This window comes from Microtus pennsylvanicus, chromosome 1, assembly GCF_037038515.1.
Source record: "Microtus pennsylvanicus isolate mMicPen1 chromosome 1, mMicPen1.hap1, whole genome shotgun sequence".
Classification (NCBI taxonomy): domain Eukaryota; kingdom Metazoa; phylum Chordata; class Mammalia; order Rodentia; family Cricetidae; genus Microtus; species Microtus pennsylvanicus.
The window spans coordinates 203,781,515-203,799,367 of NC_134579.1; the positions used below are offsets into that span (position 1 = coordinate 203,781,515).

Below are 17,853 nucleotides of genomic sequence, written 5' to 3' on the forward strand. Positions count from 1 at the left end.
GGGGTTGAGGAAACAGCAGGATTTTGGGAGCCCCTCCAGCCAGGCAGTCTAGGCAAATGGCAATACCAACTGCAGTGAGAGAAATAAGGTAGAAAGCTTACACAGCCAAGTGTGCTTAAACATTCATGCTAACATCCTTCTACACACACAGAGGAAACACTATTAAATGATGACCAACAATAAACACATATTCATTATAAGACAAAAAAGGGGGGGAGGCATGGCATGGGATTCAAGTCACACTTTGTATGTGTCCTAAGTTCTGTAATTTTTCCTTTTAAAAAAACAAAAAACAAAACTCAGAGCCTCACTATGTAGCTCTGTCTGGCTTCAAACTCTCCCTGAGCCTTCCTGCCTCAGTCTCCCAAGCACAACAGCAGATGTGCACCACAAAAGCGTCCAGTTAAATTTTATTTTTGAATCTTACTGTTTTAAAAACTACTAACCGTTTCATCTCAGCTCTTGGGAGGAAGAAGCAAAGACAGGTGAATTTGAAGCCAGTCAGGTCTACATAATGAGTTCTAGGCAAGCTAGGGCTACAAGTGAAATTCTGTCTCAAAACAAAGCAAGCCATAAAACAAAACTATAAATCAAATATAAATAAATATATGTGAGTGTGTATTGCACAATCCATTAACATGAAATAGAAAATGAGACAAACTACCTGAAACAGGAACCAAGCTAACGACCTAGCCACAGGGAGAACTATGTAAGTGACTGTAAAGCAGTACCTTGACAGTACCAGCAGAAGAAATGACATTAGCCAGATATAGGAAACGTTTGCACACACCTGTCCACACTTATTGTAACAATCTGTCTGTGAAGGATTATCTCCTTTCTCAAAGAAGGAAACTGTGACTCAAAGTTAATTGTCACACCAAGGGCAAGCAGTGTAGAAATGTCACTCTTAGCTCTCCTAACAGCAAGAACTTAGCTCTGCTTACCCTAGCCCATCTCTCCACCTGTGTCTCTCGCTTTACATTTTCATGCTCCTGTGTTCCCTGCCTCCGCACTTTAGTCTGTTGAAATCTCTCTCATTCACCAGGATTGTCTGAAACGACTAACATGAGGTAAAATAAAAGCACAAGCTAGGATGGAATGGCTTTTTTTTCCCATTTAACAAAGAACCAAAATAGACTAGAAATGATTTCTTTTCATTACCACTGTTAGGAAATGGGGTGATGTTTAATTAATGATTGCTATTTTTATTTTACACCTATGACATAGACAGGACATAAACTTCGAGGGCTAGCCAAGCATAAGAGCTCACACCTGTCATCCTGCCAATTGGAAGGTGAAGGCAGCAGGATCAGCAATTCAAGGACAGCTCTGGCTTACAGGAGACCCTGTCAATAAACAACCAAAGGAATCTTCAAACCTACTAGCAGTGCTGCTCATAAATACATGCTGGCCATCAACATTTATTGTAGCAGCATTCACAATAGCTAAGTTATGGGCACAACTAAGTGTCTAACAACAGAGGAATTGATAGGGAAAATGTGAATATCCACAATAAAAACTTTTTTCAGCCATAAAGTATGATGTCCTAGGTAGTAAATGGATGCAACCAGAAAATCATATTCAGCAGATTTAGTCTCAGAAAGATAAATTGTGTAAGTTTTCTCTCATTTGTGGCTTTATATTTTATACAGTCATATATATGTATATATATGTATATATAATATATGAAATTGTCTAGGCATTAGACAAGGGGACTAATGGGAAAGGAGTGGAGGGAATATTCACAACAGAAAATATATACACATGGGGGCCGGAAAGATGGCTCAGCGGTTAAGAGCACTGGCTGCTCTTCCAGAGGTCCTGAATTCAATTCCCAGCAACCACATGGTGCCTCACAGCCATCTATAATGAGATCTGGTGCCCTCTTCTTGCCTGCAAGGATACATGCAGATAGAACAGTATATATGTAATGGTCTGTCCTGTCCCTTTAAGAGACAAGATCTGCCCACTCCCTCCCTGTCCAGCAGGGCATCTTCTTTTCACTTGCAGTCCCGAGCTCCTTCCTTTCTGTCTCTCTCCTGAGGAGGCAGCTGCTGCAGTGGCTCACTACCTCCACCCCATCTCCTTCCCTCCCTCCCCCTCCTCTGTTTCTTTGCTCATCCCACTTCCCCCCTTCCCTTCCATAACCCACTAAATAAATATCTAACCTCACTCTGCAAGGAGTGCCTATCGGACTGTCTCTCACCTACCCGGGACAGTGGTTTCTCGTGGAACTGGCTCCCCTGCTGAGGTCTCTCACTCTGCCTAGGACCCGTTGGCCCTCATGGCCACTAGGGGGCTCCCTGCTTGGGATCTGGCAGGGTCCTTCGTGACCCTGGGTGGTCTCGGGACCTCCTGCAGGCTGCAGCCACTTGGGGATCTGTGCCGTTTTACTTTTATCATAACAATATACATAATAAATAAAGAAATCTTTTTTAAAAAAGAAAAAATATATGCATGTAAGAAGAGTTATACGAAGATTAAGGAACTGCAGAGACTGTGCCTCAGATAGGAGTGCTGACTATACAAGCATAAGGAACCATGTTCAAATTCCTAGAACTACATAAAAAGCTGGACAAGATCACAAGCCTGAAATCACAGTGCTATGGAAAGGACGACCCCTGGGGCTCGCTGGCTGCCAGGTTTAGTAAGATCCTGTCTCAAGGGAATAGGATGGACAGAGATAAAGCAGGACACCAGGTGTCCTCCTCTGGCTTCCCTGCATGCATACCCCATGGACATACACTACATACAAACAGACATAGACACAGACATACAAATACATAACTTAAAGTTTTTAAAGTGCTAAGGGGTTGACAGATGGTGCAACACTGAACAACATTTACTGCTCTTTCCAAAGGACCCCTGTTTGGCTCCTATCACACACAAAACATTGGCTCCTAACTGCCTGTAACTCCAGCTCCAGGGGATCCTATTCTCTCTTCTGACCTCCAATGGCAAGATCATGTATTTAACAGGCATGCATAAATTAAGTAATAACAACAAACCTTTTAAAAAGTGTTGACAAATTAAGTTAGCAATTGAGAAACAATTTTTCAGCATAGCCATATTTTTTTTTTATGAAAGTAAGTATCCGTAGGTAAGGAGATCACTCTTGGTTAAAATGTAGAAATACATAATAAATTCTGAAAACAATATTTATACCCTGTAGGATACATTTTTTAAAATTAAGGCGCATTATCCTGTGTGCCCATTCTATAGCTCAGAGAAGGAACAGTTCAAATTACACCACCAAGATGTACTATACAAAAGGAAAAATATCAATTTCTTCATATTTAAGCCTGAACGTTAGAAATACCTGATTAGGATTTTTGATTGGCATATATTCTTCATCTTCCTTTTCTTCAGAGCAGTGACGGGTTTTCTTTTTGTGTTTTTTACTGGTGTGTGAGTGACTTGACTTTGAGTCTTCTGCCTGCTCATCTAGTATAAGATCATATTTTGCACTTACATTTAATTAAGGACAAACAGGATAAATAATGGAAGCAAAATATAAGAAATATGGTAAACAAGGGAGGCCATAAAACTAAATGTAACTTAAAACAAATAATACCTGAAAGCACAGAATACATTTAGAAAGCAAGTAATACAGTCTTCATTAAGATCAAGAGAAATGAGAGGAATCCCGGCATCAGACAGCTAATAACCACCAGGCAAAAATTATAAGTGGAATAAAAATGTATTTGTCAATAAGGAAAAAACTTAATTTAGAAAATGAGGCATTACATCAGCTAGAAAAATTGAAGGTATTTCGAACCCCAAAGCCAGAGGCACTCTACAGATAGAAGGTGCATTGCACAACTCTTCTCAAGACAGTCAGGAAGTTAGCAATAAACAGTGACAACGAGGAAATTCTTTTAAGAATTTATAGCAATTAAAACTAAGTTACATGAACACAGATATATATATATTAGAGCCATTTTTAATTATCAGAAAATGGGAACAATATTTAATAATAAAATAAAATACATTTTAGTATCATAGTATGATATAATATAAAAGGAGTTACTAATATTTCTTTTAAGGCTAGGAAGGCCTATATGTAAATTAAAAGTAAAAAAGCTTAAGTCAACTACTGTATAGTTCATCCCAGGAGACAAAGCAGGCAGATTTCTGTGAGTCTGCATATGTAGCAAATTCCAGGCCAGCCAGAGCTACACAGTGAGACCCTGTCTCAAAACAAACAAGCAAACAAAATGACATAGACAGGAGGGATGGCTCAGCAGTTAAGAGTACTAGCTGCTCTTCCAGAGGACCTGTGTTCTGTTCCCAGCACCCATGTCAACTGGATTACAACTGCCTGTAACTCCGGCTCCAGAGATCTGGCACCTTCTTCTGGCTCTTCAGGTACCCATATTCACACATGCACATACCTACCCATAGATACACACACACAAAAACACATAATTTTTAAAAACAACAACTTTTTTAAAAAAAAACTTCATAAATATTACTACTTGTAATCCTAGCTACTCAAAAAGCTGAAGTAAAAAAAAAAAAATTAGTCTGAGACGAGCCTGGGCTTTTACAAAGTAAGACCCTGCCTAGGGAAAGAGTAGTTCCTTACATACACAATACAGTGATTTTAATTTCATCAATCTTTATGAAAGATAAAGGCTTGGAAAGGAAAAAAACAAAAAGTGCCATTTGTGTATGTGACAGAGCAAATCTTTTCTAAATTTATATAAAATGTTACTTAAATTTTAATTGGACCCAAGAGTGTAGCTCTGTGGTAGCATGCTTGGTATCATGCAGAAAGCTCTGGGTTTGATCCTAGCACACAATATAATAACAATAGTAGTAGCAACAGCAGCAGCAGTAGCAGTAATGTTTTAAGTCAAAATATGCGATTTCTCTAATGTGATAAAAAAAAAAGCCTTAGAATAAAAGAAAGCATAAATTGGGCATGGTGGTACATGCCTTTAATCTCAGCACTTGGGAGGCAGAGGCAGGAGAGTTCAAGGCCAGCCTGGTCTATATAGTGAGCTCTAAGACAGCTATATAGTGAGACCCTGTCTCAAAAAATAAACTAGGAGAAAGCAATAAAGCTTGTGTAAAAATAATATCAATTTCTACAATGTGCTCTGAAGGCTGAGCTCTGAACTGTGAGGAGCATGAGGAAGCCTGACACACGAGTGCTGTTTTAGTTGTAGCGGGGACTAGAGTCAACACAGACATGTCCTTTAAGGACCAGAGTCTAATGTCTGTATTTTTTTAATGTTTGTCTTCATAGTGGCACTGCTTAGGTTTCCCCTATGCATATACCATATACACATAAGATCAAAAAGTTAATGATATCCCTTCTAGCTTTCCACAAGATGGCCAGAGATGGACGGACCATCAGTCCCATTATTACTTTATTACCTACAATTTCTTTCCTCTTTTATACTATGCCTGATTATTTCAGTGTTCTTCAAACTAAAGGTCATAATTCAACAATAAGCTGTAGAATTTATGGTTCATAACTAGCAATTTTAGAATCACACAGAATAAAGAAATAGAGAACAGCACTTCCAGAATACTGTTAGTTAGGATGCAGCTCAGGGGTAGAGCAATTGCCTCATATGTGCAAGGTCCTGGGTGGAATCCCTAGCACTGTCAGAAAAACAAAAAACAAAAAAACACCCAAAAAACCCCCACAAAACTTATTAAGATTTTGTTTCACTTGTATATGGGGACTGGGTGTGTATAAGAAGAGAGTATATATGCTTGTACTGGGGAAGATATAAACTTTATATTTTTAAGATGAGGTTCTTACTAAGTCACAGGCCTAATAATACCCCATCTTGAGTAACTGGACTTCACGCATGCACTCCACCCTCTAAGCTTTCTAGATGGTGGGTAAAGGAAGTAGTATGAAGGGGTGCAGTAAGCCCAATAAGTAGAGTGGATGACTAACACCCATTAAAACATTTTGGGCCTACAAACTTTAAATAATACATTGACTTCCTTACAGTCAGAACAAACTCCATGGTAAACATCTCTGCTTTATGCTCTGCAGCTACACTTCCTTTATGGTCCTATACACTCCCCTTCTTAGTGGTTAGACTAAACTTACCTTCACAGATGTGAGAATAACATCTGCACATATTCATCTATGCCTTTTATGATCCTGAGCTTCAATAACATGCCTTCTAATATCCTTTCTTTAGGATCAACCTCAGCTCGTTGGTCTGGCTGCCTGAGAAGCTTCTTAGGTTGATGCTGTCTGCCCCCTTCAGACTCTAACACATCACAATGCTTTGTGCACTACAGACAGCAACACATTTTAAAGTGTGAAAATTTAAAGGCCAACCTGATTCTCATCTCTCCTTTATGAATACTTGGAGAAGACATGCCTGCGTAACACAGGAAAAGAGAACTTCTTTCCATCAACAGAAATGAGGAAACAAAGATGCCATTTACCAGACATGACTGCCAAAAAAATGACCTTTGCAAAGTGTGGAGTGATAGGTTTATAATGGGAAAATCTGTCAAACAAATAAAAATGACATAATACAAACAGTATGTGTCACTGCTTTTTACTTGTCTCAACTTAAAACTTGGAAGAATCCAAATTCTATGGTCAAGTCAATAGATTTGTTGTTCTTAATCCTGTAAATATCAACTATTGCACTGAACAGGAAGAAGCGTTAAACAAATGACAATGTATTATGCAGAAAAACAAGCAATCTAATTATGTGACAGAGAACCATAAGATTTTGTTATCAAGATAAGGAAATTAAATATAAGAGAATGAATAACACAAAACATTAGCAAATACAAAAATAAAACTTTACCTGAAGAGCATTGGATACATAGGAAAGTATTTAATATAAGAGTAGGAGGTAAACTATTTAGACCTATGGTTTCTTTCAAACCTAACTTTCTCCATAATACAAAGTATAATAAAAAGCAAAGTCTATGGGAGACACTGAAAAGCTATAACAGCAAACTGTTCCTTCACAAATGATTCATACAGTGGATGGATGTGCATACGACTCTTGAAAAGGATACTCCTGTTTGGGCTTTACTTTTTCTTTCAAAACCAAATTGGATGGTTTATCCTGTTCCTTTTCATACTCCTTGAAATCACTCTTGGTATATTTCCCACCTATTTATTAAGAAGAAAAAGAATTAGTATCACATAATGAAACACCAGCAAGTTTATAACTCACAAAGGCACACATTGGGAAGCAGAAAAAGTGAAGGACAAAAGAACGATAGCAAACCTGTCTCTGCTGTCAGTATAGTTGAAAGGCTATGTTCAACTTTCTTGGTAGCCAAATGCTGCCATCTACTGACACATATGAGTATTACAACACCCAACTGAAATGCTACACTGTCGATCAGTCACTAAGTCAGGAGCTAACACTAATCCTAAATAGATTGTAATTTCCCCACATAATACTGTAATTATAATATGTAAAAAACACAAACAAAAGGCCACTCTGGCAAAGAGTACAGGGACAGACACCATGCTGCTTTCCGCCATCATTTTTATCAAGAGCAAGTCAAAACTCATTCTGGTGAGACTGGTGAGCCAAGATGGGGCAGGTTTTTCCTTCAGCCACAAAAGAAGCTGACTCTTCGGCATTACGATCTAATTGTGAACTAAAAAGTTCTCTTTGTGGAACAGAGAGAAGTATATGCCCTCTAAGTAGTGGACTGAAAATGAATTTGATTTTTAAACGGGAAGACAAAGAGTGAGGCACTGGTTGGGTGTACTGAGGAAACATCAGCATGGCTTCTGGTGAGGTAAAGGCCGATGGGAAGAAACAATGGGAAGAAGAAAGTTCTTGACAGAGACCAGATATTTATCTGGATTTTTATAGGCCTTAATAAAAAAAATCAATTCATTTTCACAAAGCACTCAAAAGAGCACAATCATGTATTTCAGCAGCAGGGAAGGAGTCACAGAAACTGGGAGAGCACAGGACCATGAACCAAGTCATTTCTTCCTGCAGAGATCACAGATTCCAGTGGGCCTTACAGCTGTCAACTCTACTGATTTCTCCCTCTTCTAACCCCCACCACTGACCAACATATAATCCTATTTATTTCTTATTTTTAAAATGCAGTAAAATCATGGAAAACAGATTATAAATGGAATAGAAAAAGTAATCCTGAGGCTGGAGTGATGGCTCCATAATTAAGAGCACTGCTCTTGCAGAGGACCTGGATTCAACTCATAGAACCCACATGATGGCTCATAACTATCTGAACTCCAGTTTCAGGGAATCCAATACTCTGGTCTTGGCTGGCACCAGGCATACACATGGTGCATACACACAGACACACACATACACACCTGAAGCAGAACATCAATAAGAGGAGATAAGCTAACATACCTTTCCCTTTCCATTTAACCTTTGCAACAGACTGGCTAAAATCCACATGTATTCTCCTGTCGTCTATAAGTACATTGTCCATTTTGAAGAACGCTTTCTCACAGTCTTCTTCCTATTAGTGATTACAAGAAAAATCAAGCATGAATGTTTACAGGAAAATTTTCTGCAATTAGAACAAATACTGTAAATAAAAAGGCTGTTATTACCAAAAATAATATTCAAATACTTTTTTATGCCAGATATTAAAAGCATTACATCTCAACCCCGGTAATAACATTTTGAGGCTCCATCTATTTACTACCTCCATTATCTCAATGAGAAAACAGTAGAGTTTAATGAGATATAGTACACAAGTAGCCAAAGGTCGGAGCCATCATTTGAATTGAGGCGGTCTGACTGTAGTGGACATACATGCACTTACCATCTGGGTGATGCAAGTCTACAGTTCCAGTTACAGTTACTCAAGACTAAAAATACTATTTCCCCAAAGTGAATGTTGTCTTCATAAACTTGGTGTTAAAAGTAATTTAGCAGGGGTTGGAGAAAGCTCAGCATAGTAGGACCCTTGCTTAGCACATACAAAGAACTGGAGCTGGGGCAGGCAGGGGTGAGGGGAGAGTCCTCTAGAACCAACCAAAAACCTCCGGTGAGCCAGTATGACATCAGCCAAGGCAACACAACAAGAACTCATCCTCAAAAAATAAGAAAAACCAGAATCTGGTATATTTAGACTATGACATACCTTTTCAAATTCAATAAAAGCATAACAGAGGGATTCTCCTGTTTTCCAATCTCGGATAACTTCACAACTGAAAAAAAAATTTTTTTTTGAAAAGTCACTTACAAAAAACAAAAAAATATTTTCTCTAATTTTTCAGGCCAGAACAAAATAAGTCAGTTATTAAACCCACAGATGGCAAAGTTTTCAGTAACAACTCTATTTAAACACACACACATACACAGCCCATTACTCTAGTAACTGAATTATTTAAATTCTATTCCAAATACACAAACTAGGTTATAGTGGTGGAGATGGGGGCAGGCTTCCCTTTAACAAAATTAAACTGCTAAATTCTTTTTATCTTAAAATTATTTTGTTTATTTTCACATTTTTGAGGCAAGGTATTCTCGTGCAGCTCTGGTTGGCCTGGTACTCATTCTGAAGCCCAGGTAATCCCAAACTCACAGCAATCTTCCTGCTCCAACCTTCTATGTACTGAGATTAAAGGCATACACTATCATGTCTCGTAAAATCTTTAAATCATAAAGTCTTTTTTAGTTCAAACATAAAGACTTAAAGAATATGTTATACATACATATAAGTGCTTATTAGTATGTTTATGCTTTTGAATGTGATACAAGAACCCACTATGTAGCTCTGGCTAGCCTGGAACTCACTATGCAGACCAGGCTTCGCTTGCTATAGAGATCTCCCAAGTGCTTAGATTAATGGCATGAGCCACCATAGTTTAGGCTTATGCTGTGAGCTTTAAAGTAAACAGGGCTCAAATACTGTAAATACAGGTACCACACAAAACTAATTCACTAAACAGTATTAAGGGAAAAAGCCAAGAAGGAAGAATTGAAAGAAGCTGGCTTATCTCTCCCCATGTATCATAAGGACCATTTTAAAACAGTAAATGAAAGGACATCCTAACCGTAGGACATGTTGATCAGTGAGAAAATCTGACTAGCTTTGCAGATTTTCGCCTTAATAATATAGGAGAGGGGCCATGAGATGGTTCAGAAAGCAAAGGTACTTGCTCTGGGGACTGATGGTCTTAGTTTACTCCCTAGAGCCCACATAGAGAAGAGAACCATCTTAGCCAGGTGATGGTGTCACATGCCTTTCATCTCAGCACTTGGGAGGCAGAGGCAAGCGGATCTCTAAGTTTGAGAACAGCTGGTCTACGGAGCAAGCTCCAGAACAGCCAGAGCTATACAAAGAAATCCTGCCTCAAAAAACAAAAAAAAGAGAGAACTATTTCCTGCGAGCTGTATATTCTCTAAAATGGTAGTACTAGCTTATTTTTAAAATAATAATAAATAAATAAATAATGGCTGGAGAGCTGGCTCAAAGGGTAAGAGCACTTGCTGCTCTACCAGAGGACCTACGTTCCACTCCCAACAACACACTAGGTGACTCACAACTATCTCTAACTCTAGTTCTGGGATCTGATGTCTTTTTCTACCCTCCAAGGACACCCATGCACATGTGGCATATTCACACATACTTTTTAAAAATAATAATATTTAAAATAAATACTTAATGATAATATAGGGAAAATTAACCAAAAGAAAAAATTTTTCACTGGGGTGGTCTGGTAGTTTGTGAGGTGTTTGTCTTGAATGCATGGGGACCTGAGTATACAGTGATGTGAGTTTATAATCCCTAGATCCCCTAGGACTCAGTGTAGCCAGCCAGCATAGCCTACTTGGTGAGCACCAGCCAGTAAGAAACACTGCCACACACACACACTCACACACACACACAAAGCATGGGGACCTTGGGGGAGGGTTGAAGTGGGGAGAGGCATGGAGGGGAGCAGAGAAAAATGTAGAGCTCAATAAAAATCAATTAAAAAAAATTTAGACACTGCTTGAGGAAAACACCCAAGGTTGCCCTCTGGTCTCTACATAACTGCACATGCAAAATAAAAATAAAATCCACAACAAATCACAATTCTATGCTTTTGAGGTATGGTAATGTTAACTTGTAATCCCAACACTCATTAGTGTGGAAGATAGATTCAAGGTCAGAGTAGGCTATGATAGTGAGACCCTGTCTTAAAAACCTTGTGCACTCGTACATGCACGCGCACACACGCACACGCACGTGCACACACACACACACACACACACAGGGGGGGGGCGGGAGGGGAGGGGGGAGGGAGGAGGGAGGGAGGGCGAGCGCTGGACATAAAGCTTAACTGATCAAAGAGTTTGTCTAGTATGCAAAAATCCCTAGGCTCAATCAACAGAACCACAGAAACTGAGTGTGGTAGCCACCTATAATCTTAGCACTCAGGAGGTAGAAGCAGGAGAATCAAGTTCCAAGTCATCCTTAGCTACATGTTAAGTTTAAAAAATAAATCCATAAAACTTGGTAATAGTGACATAGGCTGCTAATAATTTTAGGAGTTAATTTAAATGAGATAAATATTTTAAATATTAAGGCTGTTGAGAGTATTATACAAGTAGATAAATTGCTCAACTCATATTTTACTGTGAAAATGTATTAAGAATTGAGGAATCACTCAAATATTTAATTTGTGCATATATCTGAAAACATTCTTTTCTTTTCTACTGTTGAAATACTCGCTTGTAAAAATCACCAATATGAAATTCACCAAAGGGACTGGGAACATGTCTCAGTGGTAGAGGTTTGCTTAACAGGCATAGTACCCTAGGTTTGATCCTTAGCCCCACAAAAAAAAAAAAAAAATTAATTCACTCAAAATTGACAAATTCTCAAAAATGTGTAATTAGAAAACTCTGTTGAGTGTTGAGGCATGGGGCTTTAAGTCCTAGCACTCAGTAGGCAGAGACAGGAGGATCTCCATGAGTTCAAGCTCTGTGTGGTATATAGAGAAAATTGCTGGCCATCTAGGGCTACAAATGAGACCCTATTTCAAAATGACAAAAAAAAAAAGTAAAACAAACACCAATCAATCAATTAATTAATACCTAGATATTTCCAAATCTTTTATTAACCCCAGAATTACCTTCTTATTGGCCCAAATCTTGAGAATATTATCTCCAGGTCTTCATCTGTGGTCACTGGATTCAATTTACACACAAATAAAACATTTTCTGGAGGTTTAATGTCTGCATCAGGTAAGTCTCCCACCTAAAGTTATAAATAATCAAGCATACAAATCAATTCCTTTAGTTTCTCTTCTAAATATTTTGTCCAAGCCCACAACACTGATTTCCTAGAACCATCTAAATTTACATCATGAACTATAGGTTCAGGGTGAAAAGAAAATGTAAAAAAACATTTTAAGGGCTAAAAAGATGACATACGGTGTAAAGGTGCTTGCCACAAGCTCGTAACCTGAGTTAATTCCTAGGGCTCAGATATATCAGAATATGGCCCAACAATGGAGTGGTACGAGGGTTCTGAGCATTTGTGAGAAAGCTCCAAGAAACCAAGACAAGAGCCTTGTGATCTCAGTTTCTTCAAAAACATGGAATTGTTCTTAAATTGTACTTTCATGCCTCTCCCAGGTGTAGGGGGCAGGAGTGAGTTTACTTCAGATTATTCATTATAACTTGGCTATTGTTATATGTCTATATGTTATATACGTTAGGTGTATATGTGAGGGTCTGAGTGCGATGGACAGCAATTGGTTCTCTGCTTCCACTGAGGATCCAACTTAGCTCATCCGGTGGCAGGTGCTCTTACTCACTGAGCTAGCCCCAGTGGTTTTTATTGTTTATGCCTCATAACTATGCATTACACCTTTTTTGGAAAATAATATATCAAATACTTTAAAAAAGAAAAATTGGGGATAATTTGGGACTTTTGAAGCCAGGATAGATCTGGATTCCTATCCTAGCTATTACCCTTTTGATTTCACTGCATTTGCCTTTAAAATGGAAATTGTGCCTGGTGTTGTGACACAGGCCTGGAATCTAGGTTCTCAGACGATGGAACTAGGAGGAACACAAGTTTATGTTCATGATGAGTTCCAGTAAGAGTCTGTCAAATAAATTTTAAAAGTAAATATATGGATGGAAATTGTGGTATTGCTTGATGAATTAGCAGTAATGATTTGTAAGTATCAAGTTAGGTTAAAAAAAATATTAGCTATTAATATTGTTAATACCAGGAAAAATATAGTATCAGACTTTTTAACTGAAAAAATATTAGTACATTTTGTTTTTTGTGTGTATGTGTATAAGTACATGCATGTTATGTTTTTCCACCATATGTGTTTACTATAAAGGTGGTCAGACTGAGAGACGGAGCCATGAAGTGAGGTCTCATGCACAGCCAGCTTTATTCACAGCCTCAGGCAATTTGTACCCTGAGTGTTTTTATTTTTCCTTTTCTGTTTTTTTTGAGACAGGGTTTCTCTGTGTAACAACCCTGGCTGTCCTGGAACTTGCTCTGTAGGCCAGGCTGGTCTGAAACTCCCAGAGATCCGCGTGCCTCTGCCTCCCAAGTGCTGGGATTAAAGGCGTGCACCACCACCTGACAAGATCATATATTTTTCCCCCTTTGGCTATTCCTTCTCATAGTCTAAGATATTTACCATATTAATGAATATATTATTTAGTTTTATTGCTCAATTCTTTAAAAATATGATTATGTGAAATCTAGTCTTCTGTGATTTGTAATACCTAGTTCTTTCCATACTGCTTTTCAATATGGAACCACAATTTCTACATAGTTTTTCCCTTAAAGTCTCAACCTTACGCCTTTTCCTTTATGCAGACTAAAGTTAAGATCAAAGTCAGCTGTTGCACCAGTGTGTCAGAGCACACTGTATGCACTTCCTGCTAAAGCCCACAAAGGGCAGCAGTGAGATAGAACCATGATGATGCAATTTATTTCCTACAAGCATTTTGTGGGAAACAATATTCTACTATATGTATTTGAAAACTCTGAGATCATCGTGTAAAGAATCGTCTACTGAATAAACACACCAAAACTAAAATCTTTGAATTCAGAAACAGAAGAAGCTACAAAGCCATAAATCTGTTCAACAATTTTGAAGCCTGTCAAAGGCAACAACAGCTTATTAACTATGCCCAATGACAAGGATCACAGCCAGGCTGCCAGGCATGGTAGCACACTGTGGGCTGGAGTCCAGGCTACTTGGTAGGCTGATGAACCTAGTAAGACTAGCCTGGGCAGTATAGTAAGACCCTGTCTAAAAAAAAAGAAAAAGAAAAAAAGAAAGAAAGAAAGAAAAGAAAGAGATAAAGAGAGAGAGAGAGAGAGATCATAATGCAAAAGAGAAGAGTTAATAAAAATCTATAAATGACAAAAGAACAAATAGGAAGCTCATAGGGGTAGAGACAAAACTTGCAAGAGACTGGAGAAATGGCTCAGTGGTTAGGAGCATGCACTAAAAGCTCCTAATTTCTTTCAGAGAACCTAATTTTGGTTCCCAGAGGCTCACAACCACCTGTAACTCCAGCTCCATGAGGACCTGAAACGTGTGGCCTCCGTGGGTACCTGCACTCACACATGCAAACATACACATGATTAACTGGGCTGAGATAGCTATACAAAGAAATGTTCCATTATAGGGAATTGAATAAGTAATCAGTTCAAAAACTATTCTCCAATTTACATAAAATGCAGTCTAATAAGCAATGTTTAAAAATTATATGAAAACTAAAATCCTAATATTTATAACTTAGATAGCCACCTCCTATTTTTTAATTGCTATTTTTACATTAATTTGCGTATGTGTGTATGTGATGTGTGTTTGTGAACATGAGCATGTACATGCCATGGTGCACATACGGAGGGCAGAGGACAGCTTCTTACATCAACAGGCTTGTCATCAACACCTTCACTCACCACCTCACCTAATCTTTCCCAGTTTGTAAAAAAGCCCTCAGTAATTAATAGAAAAATAAAACCAAACTGTTTACTTTCTGTTATTATTTTCTACAAAATGTAATCCAGGGGGAAAAATCTCACTAAATTTTTGCTAGTTTATTATCACAAAAGCAGATAAACTCCAAGAATGTGTTCTGTAAGTTATATACCATATCTTACATAGCATGAGTTATATAATAACTTTTTGACCAAAATTATTATCTTACCATCTCTAGAAGAATAGCTTGAGTTTTAGCCTCTTTTTCTGCCTTTATTTCTTCTACTTCTTCAGCTGATCTTCCTTTGAAGTCATCAATTTCTTCATCTGCTCCTATTCGACCACTCTGCAAAACAGAAGTTAAAAATTTGAGAATCATGAAAGATACCATGTTTTATTCTTGGCCTATCAAATGTAACAGAATAGAAACTTACAAGTCTCTGGGCACTCATTGAAATTAATTCTGTAGTATTTGTCAGACTTGGCTTCTGACTGATTGCAAAATCAAAAGAAATGTTTATATCGATACTATTAGCCAACTAAGTATTCAATTGAAAGGATACATAATTTTAGAATTAAAACACCAAACCCAACCATAAATTCAGCTTTGAGAAAGCATCATGAACACCTTAAATTTATACTTTAAAATGCCTTAGAGAACATTCCCTGCAGTCCACAAAAACGCCTGGGCCTAGCCTGGCTCCAGAATATCCCCATATCAAAAGTATTTTACAAGATGTTCTTTCAGTTACCGTGAGACTATTCTTCTAGAGTTGGGAGATACGAAAACCTTCCCAAAGTACTGCTTATATAAGGTTTGAGAACTGAGAATTCTGGTAGAATAGAAACTAAAGAGAGAAACTAAGGAAATAATAAAACAACTACAAAAATTAGCATCTCTATGGGCAAGAAAAGAATTCCAAACTTGTTCTAGTATAATAAACAAGATAAGCAATAGAAAGAAACGCTTTAATATACCTATACAAGAAGGTGATACTAGCTGGGTGTGGTGGAGCACTCCTTTAAGCCCAGAACATAGAAGGCAAAGGCAGGTAGATCTCTATGAATTCATGAACAGCCTGGTCTACACAGCAAAATTCCAGGCTAGCCAAGGCTAACTAGTGAGACTCTGTCTCAAAAGAAAGAAAACAAACAAACAACACCAAATGCTACTTACATCTAATTGTTCCCTTGTAGGTTCTGGTGATCGATCAGGAATTAATAAATCAGGAGGGTCATCAAACGGATCATCTAAAATCACTGTATGATTTATCCTTACAAAACAAATCCAAGTCAAATGTTACATTTATTTCAGAATCCACACTTATTTTCAGACTTTATCCTACAAGTATTTCTAATGTCCAAAGACTCCACAGTGCAAGGGTGTTACTGACCTACAGTATACTTTTATAATGAGCAGCGCCACATTTCCTTCGGGAATACTGCTCTGCATTACTTTATGACGTAAATTATCCTGGGCATGAAAGCTGGTACCTGTAACCCCAGCACTCAGGGGGTCAAGAGAAGAGAATCACAAACCTGGGGCTAGCCTGAGCTAGAGACAAAGTTCCAAGTAAGCTGCGTTACAGAGTGAGACCCTGCCTCAAAATACACACATGAAAAACTAAAACGAGAAAGAAAGAGGAAAAGGGAAAAAGTAAATTTCTAAACCTTGTTAGTTGTGCTCTAATTTTTTTTAAATAACCTGCCTCTAAAAAAATAAACTGAAACAAAATTCTTACCAAAATAATTAGTACAAGAGAAAAAATATAAAAGCTCCTTTTCTTGAGATTCTAGTGTTCTCATATTAATTCACACTATAGAATTATTCTGTAACTAGTCGTGATACTTAATTTCAGTTGTCAACTTGGCAGGATCTGGAAACACCTGGAAAGGGAGTCTGGATTAAAGTGGTCTGTGAGAATGCCTGTGTGGGATTTTCTTTCTTTGTCTTCCTCTCCCTCCACCACGAGACAGGGTTTCTTGTGTAGCCCTGGCTGTCCTGGAACTCACTCTGTAGACCAGGCTGGCCTCGAAATCAGAGATCCACCTGCCTCTGCCTCTCAAGTACTGAGCTTAAAGGCATGCATCACCGCCAACTGGCTTGAGGGATTTTCTTAATGGATGGGATGATCCACCTGAATATGGAAGACACCATCTCATCTCCCTGGACTGACAGAAAAGGAGACGGGGAGCTGAGCATAGGCACTCCTTGCTCTGCTTCACCGCTGTGAGTGTGATGAAGCTCCTGCCACTTTAATTACCCTTACTTTATCCCTACTACAGTCTTGAGCTGTGAAATGAAATAGACCCTTTTCTCCTTAAGTTACTTTTTATTTTATTTTACTTTGTTTTTTTGAGACAGGGTTTTTGTGTAACCCTGGCTGTCCTGGAGCTCGCCTCGAACTCACAGAGATCTGACTGCCTCTGCCTCCCGAGTGCTGGGATTAAAGGAATAAATCACCACCACCTGGCCTTAAATTACTTTAATAAAGAGTATTTTATCACAGAAAAATGAAAAACATGGAGATTTTAGTTCTATGTATAGAAGTCTCATTCATGCCATCACACGTTCAACATCAGTGTTAAAACATTCTAGTATAGGAAAGGTAAACACACCTGATATCTTGATATGGTACAAAATCCTTGTCAACAAAGGTCTCATTGATTTTCTTAACTATGTCCATGCCTTCTGTCACTTCACCAAACACTGTATGAACACCATCAAGGTAATCTAGATTTTCTCCTGTAGTAATAAGAAACTAGACCGAAAGGTACATAATAAACATTTTTTTAAAAAATGTAACTCTGAAATCACTTATAACTCTAAAGAAAACAACACCAAGACTCTACATTTACTGTAACTCTGAAATCATTTATAACTCTAAAGAAAACAACATCAAGACTCTACATTTACTGTATCAATTATTTCTAGAACTAAA

The 17,853-nt window shown here is 38.1% G+C and overlaps 1 protein-coding gene and 1 pseudogene across 1 annotated transcript in view; one reads left to right on the forward strand and one right to left on the reverse strand.

Moving 5' to 3' along the window:
• The window catches only part of Ppil4 (peptidylprolyl isomerase like 4), a 33,963-nt gene that overhangs the window by 6,250 nt on the left and 9,860 nt on the right, over positions 1-17,853 (reverse strand). The window contains exons 5-12 of the mRNA XM_075949317.1: positions 17,531-17,673; positions 16,089-16,185; positions 15,141-15,257; positions 12,077-12,201; positions 9,094-9,160; positions 8,352-8,463; positions 7,018-7,114; positions 3,320-3,467 (exon numbers count right to left, since the gene is read on the reverse strand). Coding sequence (XP_075805432.1) covers positions 3,320-3,467; positions 7,018-7,114; positions 8,352-8,463; positions 9,094-9,160; positions 12,077-12,201; positions 15,141-15,257; positions 16,089-16,185; positions 17,531-17,673 — 906 coding nt within the window. The remainder of the gene's footprint in view (positions 1-3,319; positions 3,468-7,017; positions 7,115-8,351; positions 8,464-9,093; positions 9,161-12,076; positions 12,202-15,140; positions 15,258-16,088; positions 16,186-17,530; positions 17,674-17,853) is intronic.
• On the forward strand, positions 7,479-7,660 carry LOC142842581 (large ribosomal subunit protein bL33m pseudogene; annotated as a pseudogene).